Source organism: Hemiscyllium ocellatum, chromosome 17, assembly GCF_020745735.1.
Source record: "Hemiscyllium ocellatum isolate sHemOce1 chromosome 17, sHemOce1.pat.X.cur, whole genome shotgun sequence".
NCBI lineage: Eukaryota > Metazoa > Chordata > Chondrichthyes > Orectolobiformes > Hemiscylliidae > Hemiscyllium > Hemiscyllium ocellatum.
The window spans coordinates 69912500-69932721 of NC_083417.1; the positions used below are offsets into that span (position 1 = coordinate 69912500).

The 20222-nt window shown below is 46.0% G+C and overlaps 1 protein-coding gene across 2 annotated transcripts in view; it reads right to left on the minus strand.

Annotated features, from left to right (window-relative positions):
* Positions 1–278: 278 nt before the first annotated feature.
* Positions 279–20222, minus strand: part of slc38a7 (solute carrier family 38 member 7) — a 32902-nt gene continuing 12958 nt past the window's right edge. For both annotated transcript variants that reach the window (XM_060837842.1, XM_060837843.1), the window contains exons 6-11: positions 19748–19805; positions 12539–12653; positions 5480–5627; positions 3980–4173; positions 1928–1982; positions 279–1108 (exon numbers count right to left, since the gene is read on the minus strand). In XM_060837842.1, the coding sequence (XP_060693825.1) occupies positions 1006–1108; positions 1928–1982; positions 3980–4173; positions 5480–5627; positions 12539–12653; positions 19748–19805 (673 nt within the window). In that variant the 3' untranslated portion in view covers positions 279–1005. The remainder of the gene's footprint in view (positions 1109–1927; positions 1983–3979; positions 4174–5479; positions 5628–12538; positions 12654–19747; positions 19806–20222) is intronic.

Consider the following 20222-nt stretch of genomic DNA (forward strand, 5'->3'; position numbering starts at 1 on the left):
GGCGTTAAAACCAAACCTGCCCCACTGTTCAACCACCACAAATCAGAACTTCCTCCCACCTTCAACCATTTCACTGGCAATGCTCCCTTCCCACTCATGGGAGCACTGGGTCACTACAGACCATCCCACGGTTTAGGTAAAGGACTGAATTCGGGACCATTCAGCCCCTCGAGCCTGTTCTGTTGTTCTCAAGCAAGTATCCTTGCACTGCCGGAATGACCACGATATTTAATCAGGAACGGATGTTAAAAATCTCACCATGAGCAGTTGTTGGCAAACATTTTGAACAATCATCTCACTTTATACAACCATAAACACACACATTGGAATGTGAGGCTGGACATCAAGGGCTAGGTCCAACCACAAGCAGAAAGGAGACATTCAGAAACCCACTCATCTCCACTTGGTGCTGACCTAGAAACCGAAATCCAGTAGGGAGTCTTGCCTGCTGGGATAGAAAAATCTCATGACAAATGGGAGGGCTCGGGAGAAATAGAACAAACAAACCACTTTCTGGAAAGAGAATGGTCACCGGAGTCTCACAAATCTCTGATCGAGTAAGGGAGCAGCTTTCAAAAAAAAAGGAAGAATCCGGGTGGCTGCGCTGCACCAGACCTTCTGGGGAATTATTTCCAAAGGATGCCCCAAACTCTCCTGTGATCACAGCCAGGACAGCGCAGGGTCATCAGCTCCATGACACAGTGAAGCAGAAGACCTCAAGGTTTAGACCAAAAAAACATCAGTGACAAACAAGAGAGTGGCAGAATCACCAAGACTGCGACACTCCGAACAGTAAATGCCAGAGCACCAAGGGTTAGTGCGGACTCTGATCCTCCTACAGCAGAGGGAATTGTGGTAGTGTCCCGGCTGGCAGGCCTTAGCAGAGTCCGTGTAAACACTTCATTGGAGCTTCAGTTCAATGCCCGTCGGACTGCATCAACTGGCCACCAGCCTGGTGTGGAAAACATCGCAAGAGGATGAAGAGGAGGCTGCGAGATCTGGGGCTCAGTTACGGAGATCCTGGTAGATAGAGTTCACCGTACTCTGGCCAAAGATGAAAGCTCCTGCGCACACCATGAAGATCCCGCACAGCACTGAGGCCCACCAGCTGGAGTGAGACAGAGAGACATTGCTGTTAAAGAACAGAAACCCATTGGAAAACCAGTGCAACACACATACACGGTAAAAACAGGGTCAGGTCGACAAAGGAACAAACGCGGTTAGCCATCAACCTCCAAGATATCCCATCTTTTGGCACAGGTTTAGACCTTCTCCAGTAAAGAGCTCCTCAGATGCTGAATTATTCTGTGAGCTCATCCCAGATATGGACAATGTTCAGGCATGAACTGATAGCTTTCAGGTAACATTCACAAGTGCCAGGCAACTATCTCCAACAAGACAGAATTTCACTATCTGTCTTGGATATTCAATGGCATTACTATTGGCAGGATAACGCTATCGTTACTATTGTTATATCTAGTACAGAGCAGCCCACCTGACTGGCTCCACAACTCAGCACCTACAACACTCAGGAGCAGCAGTGTGTCTGATCTACAAGATGCAGTGCAGGAACTCACGAAAGACTTTTAAACAGCACTGTCCAAAGCCACAACCATTAACACCCTGCTCCCCACACCCCAGTCGCTTGCACCATCCTTACCGCATCTCCCTCCACACCCTGCCCGGTCCCCACAGTAACCCCCCCGCTCCACCATTCCTGACGTACGCCCCCTCCCCGCAATATTTCCCCCTCCTATTCCCTGGTGCCCACAGTAACTGTGCCTCCCCACCCCACCTCCAGATACCCACAGTACGCACTCTCCCTGATCCCCACAGTTACCGCCTCCTCCCCTCACAGACTGCCCATGCTCCCCACAGCCCAAGGCGGTGTCCCTCACTCTGCAAATGTTCATCAGTCAGGGATTACCTGCTGGAATCGACGTGCTGAATCTCTGCTAGCTTTGCTTCAATCAGGCAGAGTCCTAAACAGACAACATGGCATTAATGCAAGATGGTACTGAATTGATTTGTACACACATGAGACCACAATGACTTACTGTACATGGAAACCTCTTTCTGCACACCCTGTGGTGTGATTCTGACTGCCTTGCCTGATAAAGCATACTGTATCCTCAGCTTTATTAACAAGGACAGACTATAAGAGTAAATGATCTCAAACTTGTGTAAGATACATGTTAGACCTCAGCTGGAGTACACTATAGTAAGGAGTGATTGTGCTGGGGAGAAAGTAGTGGGTATTTACACAAGAACGGCTCCAGGGATGAGAAACTTCAGTTATGGAGATAGATTGAAGAGATGGGGACCATTTTTCTTGAAGATGGGAAGGCTAAAATCAGATCAGATAGATGTTTTCAAAACCATGAGGGAGCTGATCAAAGTAGATAGATGAGAAAAACATTCCCATTCAGAACAGAATCTAGGGAAGGCGATGGCTTAATGGGATAATTGTTGGGACTGGTAATCCAGAGACCCAGGTAAAGATCTCGGGACCCAGGTCTGAATCCCACCATGGCAAAATGGTGGAATTTGAATTCGATAGACAAAAAAAAAACCTGGAATTGAGTCTAATGATGACCATGAATCCATGCTGATTGTCAGGAAAACTTACCTGGTTCACTAATGTCCTTTAGGAAAGGAACCTGCAGTCCTTACCTGGTCTGGTCTACAAATGACTCCAGACCTACAGCCATTTGGTTGACTCTTAACTACTCTGTGGACAGTTAGGGATTGGCAATAAATGCTGGCCTAGCCAGGAATGCCTGCATCCCATGAATAAATTGTTATGGACCAGACTCGAACCCTCAAGATATTTGGAAAAGGTAGCCCAGACTCTGACTTTCTCTTATTTCAAAGGTAAATGTAAAGTGATGTGTTCTAAGTGCAACTCGACTGGTCAAACTGCATGAAGCAAAACAATTTATTCAATAAAATCATGAGGAGCATGGATAGAATAAATGGGCAAGGTCTTTTCCCTGGGGTGGGGGAGTCCAGATCTAGAGGTTTAGGGAGAGAGGGGAAAGATATAAAAGGGACCTAAGGGGCAACTTTTTCACGCAGGTGCGTGTACGGCACCTGCTACCACAGGAACTGGTGGAGGCCGGTACAATTACAGCATTTAAAAGACATCTGGATGGATATATGAATAGTGTTGGGTGGGTTGGGTTGGGATATCTGGTTGGCATGGACAGGTTGGACCAAAGGATCTGTTTCCATGCTGTACATCTCCATGACTCTAAATAGTATAGTTAAAAGAAAGAAGAACTTAGAATAAAACTTAACTTGACGGGAAAACTTAACAGAATAATAGATGTAGTAATGAGGGTAGAAGATTCTGCTGTCCTTCTTTGAACAGTGACATGGGCTCCCCACCAGAGAACTGATGGGGCTTCCATTTAATGTCACCTTCAATTGTGTGCCATTTGCCTCTTCACCACCTCCCCACAAAACTACAGAGTGTTCCTACCCAATATCAACACAGCTTAACCACAAGGCGCTCCAATCTAACTTGCTTGAGCTTTATGGCCAGTGAAGATCTGCCATTTTGCAGTGGGTCTGGAGTCACATGTAGGCCAGACTGGGTAAGGACAGCAGCTTCCTTCCCTCAAAGGTATCGATGAACTAGATGTGTTTTTCCAACAATCAATGCTATGATGCTCACCATTACTCAGACTAACTTCTAATTCCAATTTTTTTATTGAATGAACTGAGTTTAAGCTTGCAATGATGGGTTTTGAACTTGCACAGCCCACTACCAGGCAAGCAATCACTCAGCAGCCTCAGCACCATCTTCAGTGAGAGGACATGCTGAATCCACACACAGGTTTAAAGCAATGTGAGCACCGCTATCTTTCCTCTCCTCTCTCGGCCCTCTCCACTGTCAGCCAGCACCACTCCTGCCCCTCCGCCCAAAAGCCCCCCGAATACTGTGCAGGCCCGTCCCCATCCTGAACTACTCCACCTGGGAAGACGAGGATGAAACAGGCAGCCAATCCCCCAATCACAGAGATCACTTTCCCAATGTCTGGGATGAACAGCGCCAGGACCAGGGTGAGGAAGAACCAGACAAGGGTCTGCAGCAGCCGGCGTCGTCGTTCCCGGGACAGGTCCACGTCCTCCCCCATGTAACGCACCCAAAGGCCTTCAATCACAGACCTGCAGTGAGGAAATAGCAAGAGCGTGATGGGGAGAGAGCAAAGGGAGGGAAATGGAGGCATTGCAAAGGGGTTGGGGGGGGGGTGTGGCAGCGGGGTGGAGCAGGGTGAGGAAGGGGTGGGGCAAGAGGTGAAATGGTGCAGAGCGAGGTGGGGGTTGGGACGAGGTGGGGCAGGTCGAGGTGGGGGTGGGGCGAGAAGAAGCAGGGTGAGGTGGGGGTAGGGCAAGGCGAGATGGAGCAGGGCGAGGGGGTTGGGGCGAGAGGTGAGATGGAGCAAGGCGAGGTGGGGGTGGGGCGAGAAGGAGCAGGGCGAGGTGGGGGTGGGGTGAGATGAAGGGAGATGGAGAAGAGCAAAGTGGTGCGGGGTGCAGAGGGAGAAGAATGAGGGGGATTTTGGGGAATATTGGGTAAGGAAATGGAGGGAGCAGGAGGTGAAAGGGAAGTGACACGCACTCGAAGGATATTGTTCACCGAGCCTGTTCAAAAGGGCTTGCGTGGTTGCGTCCTGTCCATATCCTGAAAATGCATTGGATTTATTAACACCAGGAACTGACAGAACTGTTGCTTAGAGGTGTACCCCAGCTACCCGAATCTGCCTTTCTCTTTCCTGCCCCAACATCCTTCTCTTAAGATGACTACTCCTGTCTGGGGCACAGCCCTCCGTTCACTCCTTGGCTGAAGGTCAGAGGCTAAAAATCCTCCCCTCACACTGTCCAGACATAAGTAGTAGATATGCAACCTCTGTGGTACCAAGGACCCAGTGGCTATCCACAGTAAACCCACCCATGAGCTCTACAAAAAAACCACCAATGGTCATCAGCCAGGAAATCTCAGAATGGATTTACAATTGGGCATCGAGTGGTTGATTAGCAGTTCCAGGTTTGACCAGCATGTGTCACTGGTGACAGAAGAGTTCACTGGAGGAGGCAGAGTATGGTACGTTTTCTGATTAGCTCCTCTCCGGGATAAGGGGATAGAACTTACTATGTCAGACCTAGGCCGTTCTGAGTGATGTCGGGAAGCGTTCTGTCAGGCAAAAGCATCATGGGAATTTGGAACTCATTCGTAAAATAACTGAAGCTCATCAGAATTCTAAACACATTTTTGTTCCATTCCGGGTGATGGAGTCAACATACAGATCGACAGTGAGTGAACGAACAATTCGAGGGGCTGAGAGGCCTTCCCTGTTGAACACTGTTTACAGCAGCAATTAAAGATGCTGAAGCCATGGGCTCACTGCAGCCTGCGGCCTGGTTCGTTCTGCATTTCCCCTTCCCCTCTCTCAGGCCTGATCAGAAACCTCACCTGCCGCAGAAATGAAGGATGGGGTAGGATGTGACCACACAGAGGGTGATGGAAGCACGGGCGATGGTGACGGAGATATCAGTCGACGGGTAGGACAATAGCACATCGACATTGACACTGGAGCCAAACGTCAGGAAACCACAGACTCCTGGAGAGAGAAACATTCAGTCAAGACCAAGTAAGGGGGACGGGTACTGGGTGTGCTGTAGGCTCATATTGGGACATACTGCCTAAACCAATGGTATACAGCCATTTGAAAACAAAATAGATGAGGAGACACCAGAGTCTCATCAAACCCTGTCAGTCAGGTACAGAATGAGGTTATAGCAGAGTAAAGCTTCTTCTAAACCGTCCCCTTTAAACACTCCCAGGACAGGAGCAGCACAGGATTAGGTGTAGAGTAACTCTCCCTCAGTGTTGTGTGCATCAGTATGGCCTGGGACCAACAAGGAATGATATGAAATTCAGTGGTGAGAAATTTGGTCAACAGGCTAAAGACGTGCGAATATTTATCTCAACCTGATCATATTAATAACTGCTAATTAATATGGGTTTGAATGGGAGAAACAACTAAGATTATAAATTTGGGTAACTGACTTCAACAGAATGAGTCTGACACAGAGCATCGTAATCTTGGTGAATTGGTTTATGTTGTAATGATACAAGTTCAGTGGCAGTTGTCGAAACTTTCTTTATTCATTTATTATAAAACCCGTAGAAAATCAGCTTACACTCTGAGCAGGTCAAAAAAGACAGCCTTGGACAAGCAAAGAGATGGGCAAAACTAAAACAGAGATCACACTAAAATACAAGGATAGCAAGCTTCCAAAGTTATAGCATTGAACTTTGTTAATAGGATGCTAAATACTTAGTCAATCGATATAAACTGGCTAAGAAGTGATGGGAATTAATTATTCGTGAGCCGCTAGTGGCTCACAGCGTCATTACTGACCCAGCTGGTCGAGTTTAAAAGGACCTTGCTGTCAAACTTGATCTGTGCCATATAGCAAGGAAACTAGCAAGAGGGAAAGCTGCATCCTCAATCTGCCCACTGCAGATGCATCAATGCATAGCAGCATGGCTAAGAGAGTGACCTCCTCACAATCCTTGAGGAGACAAAGTCCCAGCTTCAGTCTGAGAAACCTCTCCAGGATGTTGTGTGGCACTACCACTATACTAAATGGGACAGACATCAAACAGCTTGAGCAACTCAATACTGGGGCATGAGGTACTGTGGGCCATCAACAGCAGAACTGTACTCCAGCACAATCTGTAACCTCATGGCCCAACAGATCCCCCACTCAACCATCAAACCAGGGGATGAACGCTAGTTCAATGAAGTGTGCAGGAGGGCACATCTAATAAGGAGGTGTCCACGCTGTTGAAGCTACCAAACAAGATGACTTGCATACCAAACAGCATAAGGAGCAAATGATGGATAAAATCAAGCGGTTCCACAACCAACAGATCAGATCGAAGCTCTTGCAGTTTGATTGGATGCAGCCGTGAACAGTGGTGGACAATTAAAGTACTCACAGGAGGCAACTCCACCAATATCCCCACCTGCCATAATGGAAGAGCTGAACACACCAGTGCAAAAAATAAGGCTGAAGCACTTGCAACAATCCTCAGTCAGAAGTGAGGATCTATGAAAGATCTATACTGACACTCTCCTTCGATCTGCAACATTGTAGATACCAGACTTCAGCCAATTCACTTCACTCCACTTGATATCAGAGGCACTGGATACTGCAAGGGCTATGGGCCCTGACAACATCTGGGACCGTACTGGAAGGCTTGTGCTCCAGAACTTGTCGATCCCTTGCCAAGCTGTTCCAGTACAGTTATAATGGCTGCTAGCTGGCAATGTGGAAAATTGCCCAGGTAGGTCCTGTGAATACAAAGCAGGACAAATCCAACCCTGCCAATTACCACCCATCAGTCTGTTCTCAAAGATCAGCAAAGTGATGGAAAGGGTCATCAAGAGTGCTATCAAGCAGCAACTGCTCAGCAATAACCTGCTCACGGATACCCAGTTTAGGATCTGCCAGGGCCACACAGCTCCTGACCTCATCACAGCCTTGGAGTCAAATGTGGACAAAAGAGCCGAGTTCCAGAGGGGAGGTGAGAGTGACAGCCCTTGACATCACAGAACTTTAGAAAAACTGGAGTCAATGCCCTGAGAAATGTCAAGTAGGAATTGTGCTGCTGGTTAGAATCATTCCTGGCATAAAGGAAGGTGGTTGCAGTGGTTGGACGTAGGTCATCCATTTGAACTCCAGGACATCTGTGCAGGTGTTCCTCAGGGTACTATCATTTACCTTGCCCTCCACCAAAATATCAGAAGTGGGGATTATTCACTGATGACTGCACAACGTTCAGCACCATTCACAACTCCTCAGATATTGAAGCAATGTTCAAATACAACAACAACTGGCCAATATCTGGGCTTGGACTGACAAGCAGCAAACAACAATTGTGACAGACAAATGCCAGCCGATGACCATCTCCAACATGAGAAAATCTAGACATTCAATGGTGTATAAATGGTAAGAGTAGGTCAGAGGCTAGGAACCCCAGAGTGAGTAACTCTCTGCCTGACTCTCCAAAGCCTGTCCACCATCTACAATGCCCAAGTGGGGAATGTGATGGAACACCCCAATCATCTAGATAAATGCAACACAAAATACTCAGGCTTGACACCATCCTGGACAAAGTGGACTACTTGATTGGCACCACATCTACTCCCACCATCACTGATGCTCAGTAGCAGTAGTGTACATCCAGACTACTCCAGCCAGACTACTCAGACCCCTTGGCATCATGGTCGCCCACAAACCCACCAACACTCTAAAACAGCAGCTAATGAGCTAGAAAGACCCATACAGACAACAAGCAAAATTAATATCATTTACAAAATACTGTGCAAGAATTGTAACAAACACTACACTGGACAAATAGGCAGAATACTAGCCACCAGGATACATGAACATCAACTAGCCACAAAACGACATGACCCTTTCTCACTAATATCCTTACATACAGATGAGGAAGGACATCACTTTGACTGGGACAGCACATCCATCCTAGGACAAGCAAAATAGAGACACGCATGGAAATTCCTAGAAGCATGACATTCCAATTGGAACTCTATCAATAAACACATTGACTTGGACCCCATTTACCATCCCCTGAGAAAAAGAAGAAATGACATCACCATGGGAAATGACATAACCAGAGGAAATGATATCACTAACTCAAAGAAACCTAAACATATAAATAAAAAGCAGGAATCATCAGCAACGCTTCATCCGGAGGCTCACTGGAGAGGTTACCTAGTGTGGAGATGAAATGTCTGAAACGAACCTTCCAGCTCAGCGAGCAAACCTACATCCAGCAGCAGTGTGTATCAACCTACAAGATGCAGTGCCTCTATTCACTAAGGCTCTTTGGACAGCACCTTCCTCAGCCACTCAGAAGATCAAGTGCAACAGAAACATGGGAACATTGCCACCTGCAGGTTCCCCTCCAAGTACTCACCATGCTAACTTCGAAATATATCACCCTTCCTTCACAGCCGCTGGGTCAAAATCCCAAAACTCCTTCCTCAACAGCATTTTGGGTTTACCTGTAGCACATGGACTGCAGTGTGCCAAGATGGCAGCTCACCATTACCTACGCGAGAACATTTAGGATGGGCAGGATAGGGACAGCCACTGAAGTTCAAGTGTCTGAATGAATAAACAAAGATACTAAAATATATATATAGAAAAGCCAGCCAGGAGGAGAACAGATGTATTTGGACAGAGCAGTAAACTCTGTGTAAAGAAGCTCTTCCAAAATGTATTGGCTTCATAAAGTAGTATCAAATCATCTTTAATATGACTTTGAAATGATTCCTCTAGATTGGAAATTTGTAATTGTCACGAAAGGTGTGAAGGGGAAGTTGGGAATTATAGATCAATTAGTCCAACACTTATGTAAAAAGGGTGGGGAGATGCATTACTGATTGAGGAGAATGTCAAAGCTGCACTAAGATAGGACATCTTTGAGGGCTTATATGAGTAGAACTCAGAAATAAGAAAGGTGCAATCACTACGATGGGGTTATTCTATAGGCCTTCCACCAGCCAGCAGGAGATAGAAGAACAGATATGTAAACTGATCATGGAAAGATGTGAAAACAACATGGTTGTTGTAGTGGGTGATTTTAAATTACCCAATATTGACTGGGACACGCTCAACACCAGGGGCTTAGATGAAGCAGAATTTGTTTGGTGTATCCAGGAGGGCTTCTCAAAACAATACGTAGATTGTCAAAACGAGGAAAGGGGCTGCACCAAAACATGTACTGGGGATGGGTCGCAAAGTGTGGTGCTGGAAAAGCACAGGGGGTCAGACAGCATCTGAGGAGGGCAATTGACAATTCAGGCATAAACCCTTCATCAGGAATTTGGGGGTTGGGGGATGGGGGACGGGGGACGGGGGACGGGACGGGTGGCACAGAGAAAGGGGCTGAGAGCTAATTACGAAGGGAAGGTAACTGGGACGGCAATAGGTAGATGAAGCTGGGGGGTGATGGTGATCGGTTGGACCAGAGGGTGAAGTGGACAGATGGGAAGGAAGATGGACAGGTGGGACAGTTCAAGCAGGCGATGCCGAGTTGGGGGGTTGGATCTGGGATGAGGTGGAGTGAGCCGAGACAAGGAAACTGGTGAAATCGACATTGATTCCATGTGGTTGCTGCGTTCTTCCTCTAGGTGTCGGGTGGCTAGGATTTGGTGGTGAAGGCGGCCCAAGACTTGCATGTCCTTGGGACCCTCCAACCACACTGTAATGTCATTTTCACCGGTTTCCTCATCTCCCCTCCACCCACCTCATCCCAGATCCAACCCACCAACTCGGCACCATCCTCTTGAATTATCCCACCTGTCCATTGTCGTTCCCACCAACCTATCACCATCACCCCCCCCACCTGCTCTACCGATCGCCTTCCCAGCTATCTTCACCCCCCAGCCCCACCTTCCCCTCCTATTTATCTCTCACCACCCCTTTCCCGCTCCGCCCAACAATCCTGATGAAGAGCTTATGCTCAAAATGTCGATTCTCCTGCACCTCGCGTGCTGCCTGACTGGCTGTGCTTTTCCAGCACTACGCTCTCGACTCTGATCTCCAGCATCTGCAGTCCTCACTTTCTCTTATGTAGTGGGGGTGAGACTGGCCAGGTGATCACAGTTTCAGTGGGGGAGCATTTTGAGAACACTGATCATAATTCCTTAAGTTGTAAGATAGTTATCGATAACACTGGCCCCTCTGGTGAAAGTGCTGATTGGGGTAAGGCTAATTACAACAGTATTCAGCAGGAACTGAAGAAATGAGGGCGGCTGTTTGACAGTAAATCCACATCTGACATGTAGGGGTCTTTTACAGGCCAGTTGGTCAGACTTCAGGACCAGTACGGTCCTGTGAGGATAAAAGAGAAGGATGGCAAAATTCAGAAATCCTGGATGTCGAGAGATATTGAAAAACTTTAGTCGAAAAGAAAAAGGAAGGTTTAGAGAACTGAAATCAGCAAGGCTGTTGAAGGATACAAGAGAGGTTTACCTGGATTGGGATGTATTAGCTATATGGAGGGGTTGGGCAAACTCAGATTGCTTTTGCAAGAGCATCGGTGGCTGAGGGGGCGACCTGATAGAGGTATATAAAATTTAAAGTGGCACTGATGGGGTTGACAGTGGAGTCTTTTTCTCAATGTGGAAATGCCAAATGCTAGGGGACATAGGATGAAGGTGAAAGGGAGAAAGGTTAAAGGAGATGTGAGGCAAGTTTTTAAAAAAAAAATAACAGAGGGTGGCAGTTGCCAGGAATGCACTGCCAAGGAAGGTGTTAGAAGCAGATATGACAGCAACTTTTAAGAGGCATTTAGACAGATGTATGAACAGGCTGGGAAGAGAGGGACACACATCGTAGTGTTAGGTAAGGGGTAAATGTAGGGGTATGGGTGGGTTGCACTTCGGTGGGTCGGTGTGGACTTGTTGGGCCGAAGGGCCTGATTCCACACTGTAAGTAATCTAATCATGCACAGGCAGATGGGATTAGTTTAGAATGGCATCACAGTTAGTGCAGATTGAGTTGGCTGAAAGGCCTGTCCCTGTAATGCACTGTTTGTGTTACTCCAATTCTGGTATTTTATGCAGTCTCCAATTTCAATCACTTCAGAATTGGTGGCTGTTTGTGAATTGTTTATCCCAAAGACCTGAGAAGTTTTGGGTCACTGTATATATTCAAGAGAGAGATGGATATAAGTCTAGATATTAATTTTTTAAAAATTCCCTCACTAGACGTGGGCCTCAAATGGCCTGGCCAGCATTTGTTGGCCATCCTTAGTTGCCCTTGAGGTGGTAGTGGTGAGCTGGCTTCTTGAAGTGCTGCTGTCCGTATGCTGCAGGTAGACCCACAATGCCATGAGGGAGGGAATTCCAGGATTTTGATACAGGGCTAGTGTGGGAAAATGCCATCGAGTTGCTAGATTAGCCTGACCCAGTTCAATGGCAGAACAGTCCTGAGGAATGAAGGGCTTCTTTCTGCTGCTATGTGCCTTCAGCCATCTAGGTCTTAAGCTCTAAAAGTAAAAAGTCTTGCATTTCTCTTATGCCTTTCAGGACAATTTTAAGTCTCAAATGGCTTTACAGCCAAATAAGTACTTGCTTTCTAGTTTAACCAGAATTGTAATGTTGGGAAAGGCAGCAGCTAACCTGTGCTCAGCCAGCTCCCACAAATAGCCAGGACCCAATGGAAACCCCTTATTATTCTTTGAGAGAATGCAATGAGAATTTTTATATTCAACTTCAAATCTGAAGAACAGCATCTGTGACAGTGCAGCACTCTCAGCTTCACTCTGGAGTCAGCTCTGTTTGGGCAGCAGGAGTGGGACTTGAATCCACAATCCTCCGAAACAGGGGGTGAGCGTTCCCAAGCTAGCCGCACTTGACGCTACATAAATGCAAATCGTGCTGCCCGTCGTTACACAGAACCAACCGCTGTCTCTGTAGTGCCATACCTGTGCCCGTGTACACAAACAGACAGATCACCACAGCCGCTGTCACCACCCAGCCCCAACGCTGTAGCCCCGGTCTCTCCATGCTGCTGAACACTGGCACACTGCTTACATGGCACTGCCAAAAACAGAGAAGAAGGGTTATTTATATTCTGGGAGAATTATCAAACTGTGCGTCAGACACTCACCTAGTACTGCTGAACCCTGGGCTCTGACAAAGCTCCTGCTCAATGGCTACTGGAGTTTCAACACCAAGTTCAACCATTAGGTGGCGATATTGTCAATAAGGGAGAAATTAGAATATAAAAGAAAGCTAGCTGGAAATATAAAAACAGATAGCTGGTGTTTCTACAAGTACTTAAACTAGAAAAAGATAAAAGGTGAGCATTGGTCAGACAGTGCCTGCCAAATTTATAGGGAAAAATAAGGAAATGGCAGATGAACTGAACAGACATGGAGTCGGTCTTCATTGAAAAAAATAAATAATACCTCAGGAATAAGTGCGAACAAGAAGGCGAAAGTGAGGGAAGACACTAAACAATTACAAACATCAAGGAAATGTCACTGAGATGAAAGAGATGCCAATTTAAGACTGAGAAGGGGAGGAATTTCTTCTCTTAGAGGGTGGAGTATCTTTGGATCTCTTAACAACAGAGTCTTGGGGTGGAAACCTTGTGTATATTTAAAGCTGAAGTAGATTCCTGTTCAGTTAGGAATCAAGGATTACGGGAAAAGGGAAAGAACATGGACTAGAATAATGTTGGATCAGCCACTGAATGGCCGATAGTCGGTTCTGCTATAACGCACGTTTCTTCAGAGCAAATTGGCTTTAGCGTGATTGAAGAATTTAGACCGTTACTTGTAGAACGCAAACTTTTCTCACCAGTTTTGGCTATAACACAACTAGCTTAAATGGTGCTGCTATTGTGTGATATTTTCTTATTATGTCACAGAGATGTACAGCATGGAAACAGACCCTGACAGTGACTGCACATGAACAAAACCATCGCATTATATTAGAACTGACTGTATTCCTGTGCCTATTTCTTATTGTCTATCGTCTTAAAGAAAATCTGATGGGTCATCTGACCTGAGTGGACATCATCGTCGGGCCTGAAAAGAAATGGCTGCTGAGATGGAAGATGCATTGTTTTATTTTTCACCAAGATTCCTTAGATTTTGGAAACAACGTGGAAAATAACAAATTTGGCTCCTCTATTCAAGAATGGAAGGAGAAGGAAAAAGGGAATACAGGCCCATTAGCCTAAAACCAGTCATCGTGAAAACACTGGGATGCATTAAGCAGGCCACTTAGGAAATTCCAATGCAACCAGGCACAGCCAACATAGTTAAATATTATTTCCTTTGCACTATGCTAAGTTATTGACATATTTCAAAGGTGCCACAGCAAAGTTTACTACACAGAATAAGAACCTCATGGTGTAAGGGGTTACCGCATAAGCAGAGAGGGAATTAGTTAGCTAACAGGAAACAAAACTATACACAAATGACCCATTAAGGATTGGCAAGGAGTGACAACAGTTGTGCCAAAAGGGTTAATACTGGGGCTGCAACCATCTTGATCTATAACAGTAACTCAGATCAATGAACTAAAGGTGTACTTGCCGATGGCACAGTTAGTAAAAAGGGGAGTTGTAAAGACACCATAAGAAGTTTGCAAGGAATACAGGTAGGCTAAGTAGGCAAAAATTTGTCAGATGGGAGCATAACGTGGGAAAATGTGAACTTTGCCATTTTGTTAGATGAGCAGCACATTATGCAGATGAAAGAGACGACTGAAGTGACTCCTGTGAGAATCATAAAACGTTAGGACGCACATATACCCAGTGATTAGAAAGCAAATAGGATGCTGCTGTTTATTGTCAAGGGAAGGGAATGGAGAAGTACAAGCACTTTGCTCCAGTTGTACAGATTACTGATGAGATGATATCTGGAGTACAATGTGTAATTTTGGTCTCCTTATTTCTTAAAAGATATAAATGCAATGGAAGCAGTTCAGAGAAGCTTCACCCAGCTGAACTGCGATGGGAGAATTATCTAGGCAAAAGTGAGGACTGCAGATGCTAGAAATCAGAGTCTAGATTAGAGTGGTGCTGGAAAAGCACAGCAGGTCAGGCATCATCTGAGGAGCAGAAAAATCTACGTTTCAGGCAAAAGGCCCTTCATCAGGTATGGGAGAGTTATCTTATGAGGGCAGTTGAAAGGACCAGGTTTGTATCTTGGAAGTCTAGAAAAATGAGAGGTGAGAAGTTTTACAACAATTGTTGTTCATTTCATCCTCACTAGCTTTCAATGCCAGAACCTTTTTCTATGAATTGAATTTAAATTCTTCTTATTGCCATGGTGGGGTTTGAAGCACTGGGATTGCCAGTGCAATGATATTACTGCTCCCTACAATTTTTCTCCCACAAATCAGATACAAGTCTAAAGTGATATATTTTAAAAAGGAGACATTAGGAAATTTAGAACAAAGTAAATGATCAGAACCTGAAGCAGTTGCTGGAATCTGGTCAGGCGCGCATACAAATCTTTGCAAGTAGTGAGCAGGTCGAAACTTTCATGGAAAAGGGGATCCTTTCCTTTACAAAGAGAGGACCAAAGCAAGCTTGAGGCACCTTTCTGAAGCACACAGCAGGAAGAAAGCTAGGTGCTAGAGGTGAGGCATCTCAGGTTGAGACTGGAGAACCAATGAGGTAATGACCTTTGATCTTCTGATGGAGGGAAGTTCATTGATGAAGCAATTGAAGGTGGTAGGGCCTCAGACACTACCCTGAGGAACTCCTGCAGAGATGTGCTGAGCTGATTATATTAATCTTTCAATAACCGACCACAACCATCTACTTTTGGGATAGGTATGCTTTCAACTTGCAGAGACCTTGCCCTGATTCCCATTGACCTCAGTTTTTCTTAGGCCCCTTGACATCACAATTGGAGAAGTGTTGCTTTGATGCTAAAGGCAGTCACTTTCATCCCTTCACTTCAGCTTGTCCAAGGTTGGACCAAGCATGTAATGAGGTTAAGAGCGGAGTGGCCCTGATGGAACACAAATTGAGCAGTGACCATGGGTATTGCTGATCAAGTGCCACTTACTGAACTTCTGTTTTTAAAATGACTGAGGGTAGACTGATGAGTTTGTAATTGGCCAGGTTGGATTTGTCCTGCTTTTTGAGCACAATGTACTCTGGATATAGGTTTGTTTACTGATTAAAGTCTGGTTGAAGATTTGTAGCTCGGGTGTCCGTTGTTGTGGTTCTGTTCGCCGAGCTGGAAGTTTTTGCTGCAAACATTTCGTTCCCTGGCTAGGGAACATCATCAGTGCTATTGGAGCCTCCTGTGAAGCGCTGCTTTGATGTTTCTTCCGGTATTTATAGTGGTTTGTTCTTGCCGCTTCCGGGTGTCAGTTTCAGCTGTAGTATCACTGCCAGGGACACCAGCATACAAACTGGCCAAAGAACTACAACAAAAACTGAAACACCTAGTCAGCGGATTCAAACACTCCATACAATCAACACAGGAATTCTTGGACATCATCAGGAATACACACATAGACAAAGAAGAAACCATGGTATCATTCGACGTGACGGCACTGTTCACTTCAATTGACAAAACCCTAGCCAGAGAAACAATAGCCAACCTACTGGACATACATAACAGAACACAGGAGGCCGAACCTATCAACAAGGACGGCATACTTAAACTACTGGACCTGTGCCTCACTACACACTTTACATTCAACAATCAGATATACGAACAAATCAACGGAACACCCATGGGATCACCAATCTCGGGACTCATAGCAGAGGCAGTTATGCAAAGGTTAGAACATACAGCCATACCACAAATCCAACCCAAACTCTGGATCAGATATGTGGATGACACCTTTGTAATCATCAAAAACACAGAAATAGAAAAAACACACCGAATCATCAAAGCCACACTCACAGGAATACGATTCACGAGAGAAGAGGAAAAGGATAGCCAACTCCCATTCCTAGACGTGTTAGTAGAGAGAACACCCAACGGAGAATTCACCACAAGGGTACACAGGAAACCAACACACACAGACCAAGTCCTAAACTATGAAAGTAACCACCCCAACACAAACAAAGCTGCATCAGGACACTATTCAAAAGAGCCACAACACACTGCAGTACACCAGAACTGCGAAAAGAGGAAGAGGAACACCTATACAAGGTATTCGCCAAAAACGGATACCCACATAACTTTATCACCAGATGCCTAAGAGATAGACCACGGAACGAGGACATGCCACAACCAAAAGGACTAGCCACACTACCATACATCAGGAGCGTCTCAGAACTGACAGCCAGACTACTGCGGCCCTTAGGACTCATAACAGCACACAAGCCAACTTCCACACTCAGACAACAACTCACTAGAACAAAGGACCCAATAGCCAGCATGAGCCAAACTAACAGTTTACAAAATACCATGCAAGGACTGCACAAAACACTATATAGGACAAACAGGAAGACAGCTAACAATCCGCATCCATGAACATCAGCTAGCCACAAAACGACACGACCAGCTATCCCTAGTAGCCATACACTCAGACAACCAGGAACATGAATTTGACTGGGAAAACACTACCATCATAGGACAAGCCAGACAGAGAACAGCCAGGGAATTCCTAGAGGCATGGCATTCATCCACAAACTCCATTACACTAAGAGACACATGGACCTGGACCCCATATACAAACCACTACAGCTGAAACTGACACCCGGAAGCGGCAAGAACATCCAACAGACACATGGACCTGGACCCCATATACAAACAACTACAGCTGAAACTGACACCCGGAAGCGGCAAGAACAAACCACTATAAATACTGGAAGAAACATCAAAGCAGCGCTTCACAGGAGGCTCCAATAGCACTGATGATGTTCCCTAGCCAGGGAACGAAACGTTTGCAGCAAAAGCTTTGTTTACTGAGCTGCAAGGTTCATTTTCAGATGTTTCGTCACCATACTAGGTAACATCTTCAGTGAGCCCCCGAATGAAGCATTGCTGGTGATTCCTGATTTCCATTTATATGTTTGGGTTGGTGACGTCATTTCATGCGGTAATCATTTCCTGTTCTTTTTCTCAGGGGTGGTAAATCGGGTTCAAGTCAATGTGTTTGTAGAGTGTGTTCCGGTTGGAGTGCCATGCTTCTAGGAATTCTTGTGTGTGTCTCTGTTTGGCTTGTCCTAGGATGGATGCGTTCTTCCAGTCGAAGTGGTGCCCTTCTAGGTAATTTTCCACGTGGTTGGATAGACACTATTCGCTTGCTACTCCTGCATGGCAATCTTTCGTTCCTTGTACAATTATTCTCTGTTCTGAATATTTACAAGTTTCAATTTAAAAATAATATAAGTCTTCAGCTAATTCAGTTCATTTCACATAACATCAAAAAGATGACGGAGCAAACCAGATACTGCAGAGGCTATGGGTCCCAACATCTGGCTTATGTGCCAAAACTAGCCTCCCCTCTAGCCAAGCTGTTCTAGTACAGCTGGTACAATGAAAGTTCACTGATTTGGTCCCTGTGATGTGTGGATTGTCCTGTCTGAGAGACTGAATAAAGTAGGCCTATATTCTCTAGGATTCACAGAGGCAAAATTGCATTGAAACATGCAAGATACTGAAAAGGTTACCAGGGTAGATACAGATACTGTTTCTCCAAATCTAAACACAAGGTCACAGTCTCAGGATAAAGGTTGATCCTTTAGGATGGAAGTAAGGAATTACCTGCACTGAATGGACCAGGAATCCTTTTCTATTCTCATCTGCCAGGGGTTAGGATGCTCCATCATTGGATATATTTAACGTTAAGATGCACAAAGGAGTAATCTTTCAAGGGATAGGGAGAGAAGTTAGGAAAATGGTATTTAAGTGGAAGATCAGCCATGATCATAATCATTGACAGAGCAAGCTCAAGGACTAAATGGTGTACTCCTGCTCCTATTTCATATGTTCTTATCTATGTTGCAAGGGACCTCAGGAGGAGGTGGAGATACATCATCCACTTCTGACAGAAGATGTTTGCTTCAGCCATGTCTTTTGCCGCTGATAGGCTGGACTCACTGGAGATGCTGGTATTTGAGGACCCTTCCCTCTTCAGTTAGGTGTTTAATTGTCCACTACTGTTCACAACTGATGCAGCAGCTATTTGGTTGGGAAATTGCTAAATCCTGTTTATTGCATGCTGCTTACCACTGCTGGCACACAGTACTCTGTGTTGTCTCTTCACCAGGTTTGAAGTTTGCTTGATGCTACTCCTGACCTGACCTTCTGCACTGCTCACAGAGTCACCCGGCCTGATGATAACAGTAGAGTGGTGCATTGTGGGTGAGTACGATTCAGTGGCAGCCTATGGCCCATAGCACCTCATGGATGCTTCCCAACCTGTTCTGAATCTATCCCCTTCAGCAGGTCGTAGTGGCATGCAACACGATGAAGGGTATTCTTACTGTGAAGTACATTTGATTCACGCATGACATCTGGGCATTGCCGACTGGGCCAGCATTTATTGCACATCCTTAGTTGAGCTACATCCTTCAGCCGCTGCAGTCAGACCCACAACGCCCTTAGGGAGGGAATTCCAGGATTTTGACCCAGCGACAGCGAAGGAACGGTGACATACAGGAAGCTCCCAGAGGAAGTAGAACCTGAGCTGTAGCCAAGAAGAGCAAGGACCAACATTGCATGCACACTGTCAGCGAGCTGCTGCTCCAGCTCAGAACCTAACCTAACGTCCTGGCACTGCAGTGGCAAGCATTGCTGCCTCACAGATCCAGGTTCGATTCCAGTCTCGAGTGACTGTCTGTGTGGGGAGTTTGCACACTCCGTGCGTTGGCATGGGTTTCCACCGGGTGCTCCAGTGGAAACAGTCCACAGTCCAAAGATGCGCAGGTTAGGCGGACTGGCCATGCTAAATTGCCCAAAATGTCCAGAGATGCCTAGCCTATGTGGGTTAGCAATGCTAAATGCAGGCATAGGTTAGAGCAGTAGGTCTGGGTGAGAAGTTCTTCAGAGGACTGATGTGGACTTGATGGGCCGAATAGCCTGTTCCCACACTGTTGGGATTTTATGATTCCTGCTGGGTATCAGCTCCCATGTAAAGTTAAAAATCAGGAGGAAAACACAACAGCTCAGAAGTAAGGGAGAGTGGGAGAACGTCAGTACCTGAAATCCGAAGCAGATGGTTGGAATAGCATTAAACACGGCCATCCAGGAGGAAGGGCTGAGGAAAAAGGAAGAAGAGAGGGTTCATCATACAGGCAAATTCTAGCACATTCCTTCCCTTCAATTAACACAATTCCCTCGATCATTCGATATCGAACTGGGCGTCACACCAAGGATGTGGACGCCATCAAGTGCCCACCACTGGGCACAAAGCACAAGCTGGACTCCAGTTCGATCCTTCTTCCGGCCACCTCTCAGTCATGGCAATGTCCCGGCAAACAAAACCAAAACACTGCAGCTGCTGGAAATCCAGTCTAAAAACCAATCCGTGTCGGAGAAACTCAGCCGGTCTGGCAGAGTTAGTGTTTCGAGATCAAAACGACTCTTCCTTAGTTAGTGACAGAATTGCCTCAAGAAGGCAGGTTTAATTCTGGTGTCATGCAGCGAGGGGAAAGGGCCTAGTTAACGCAATGAT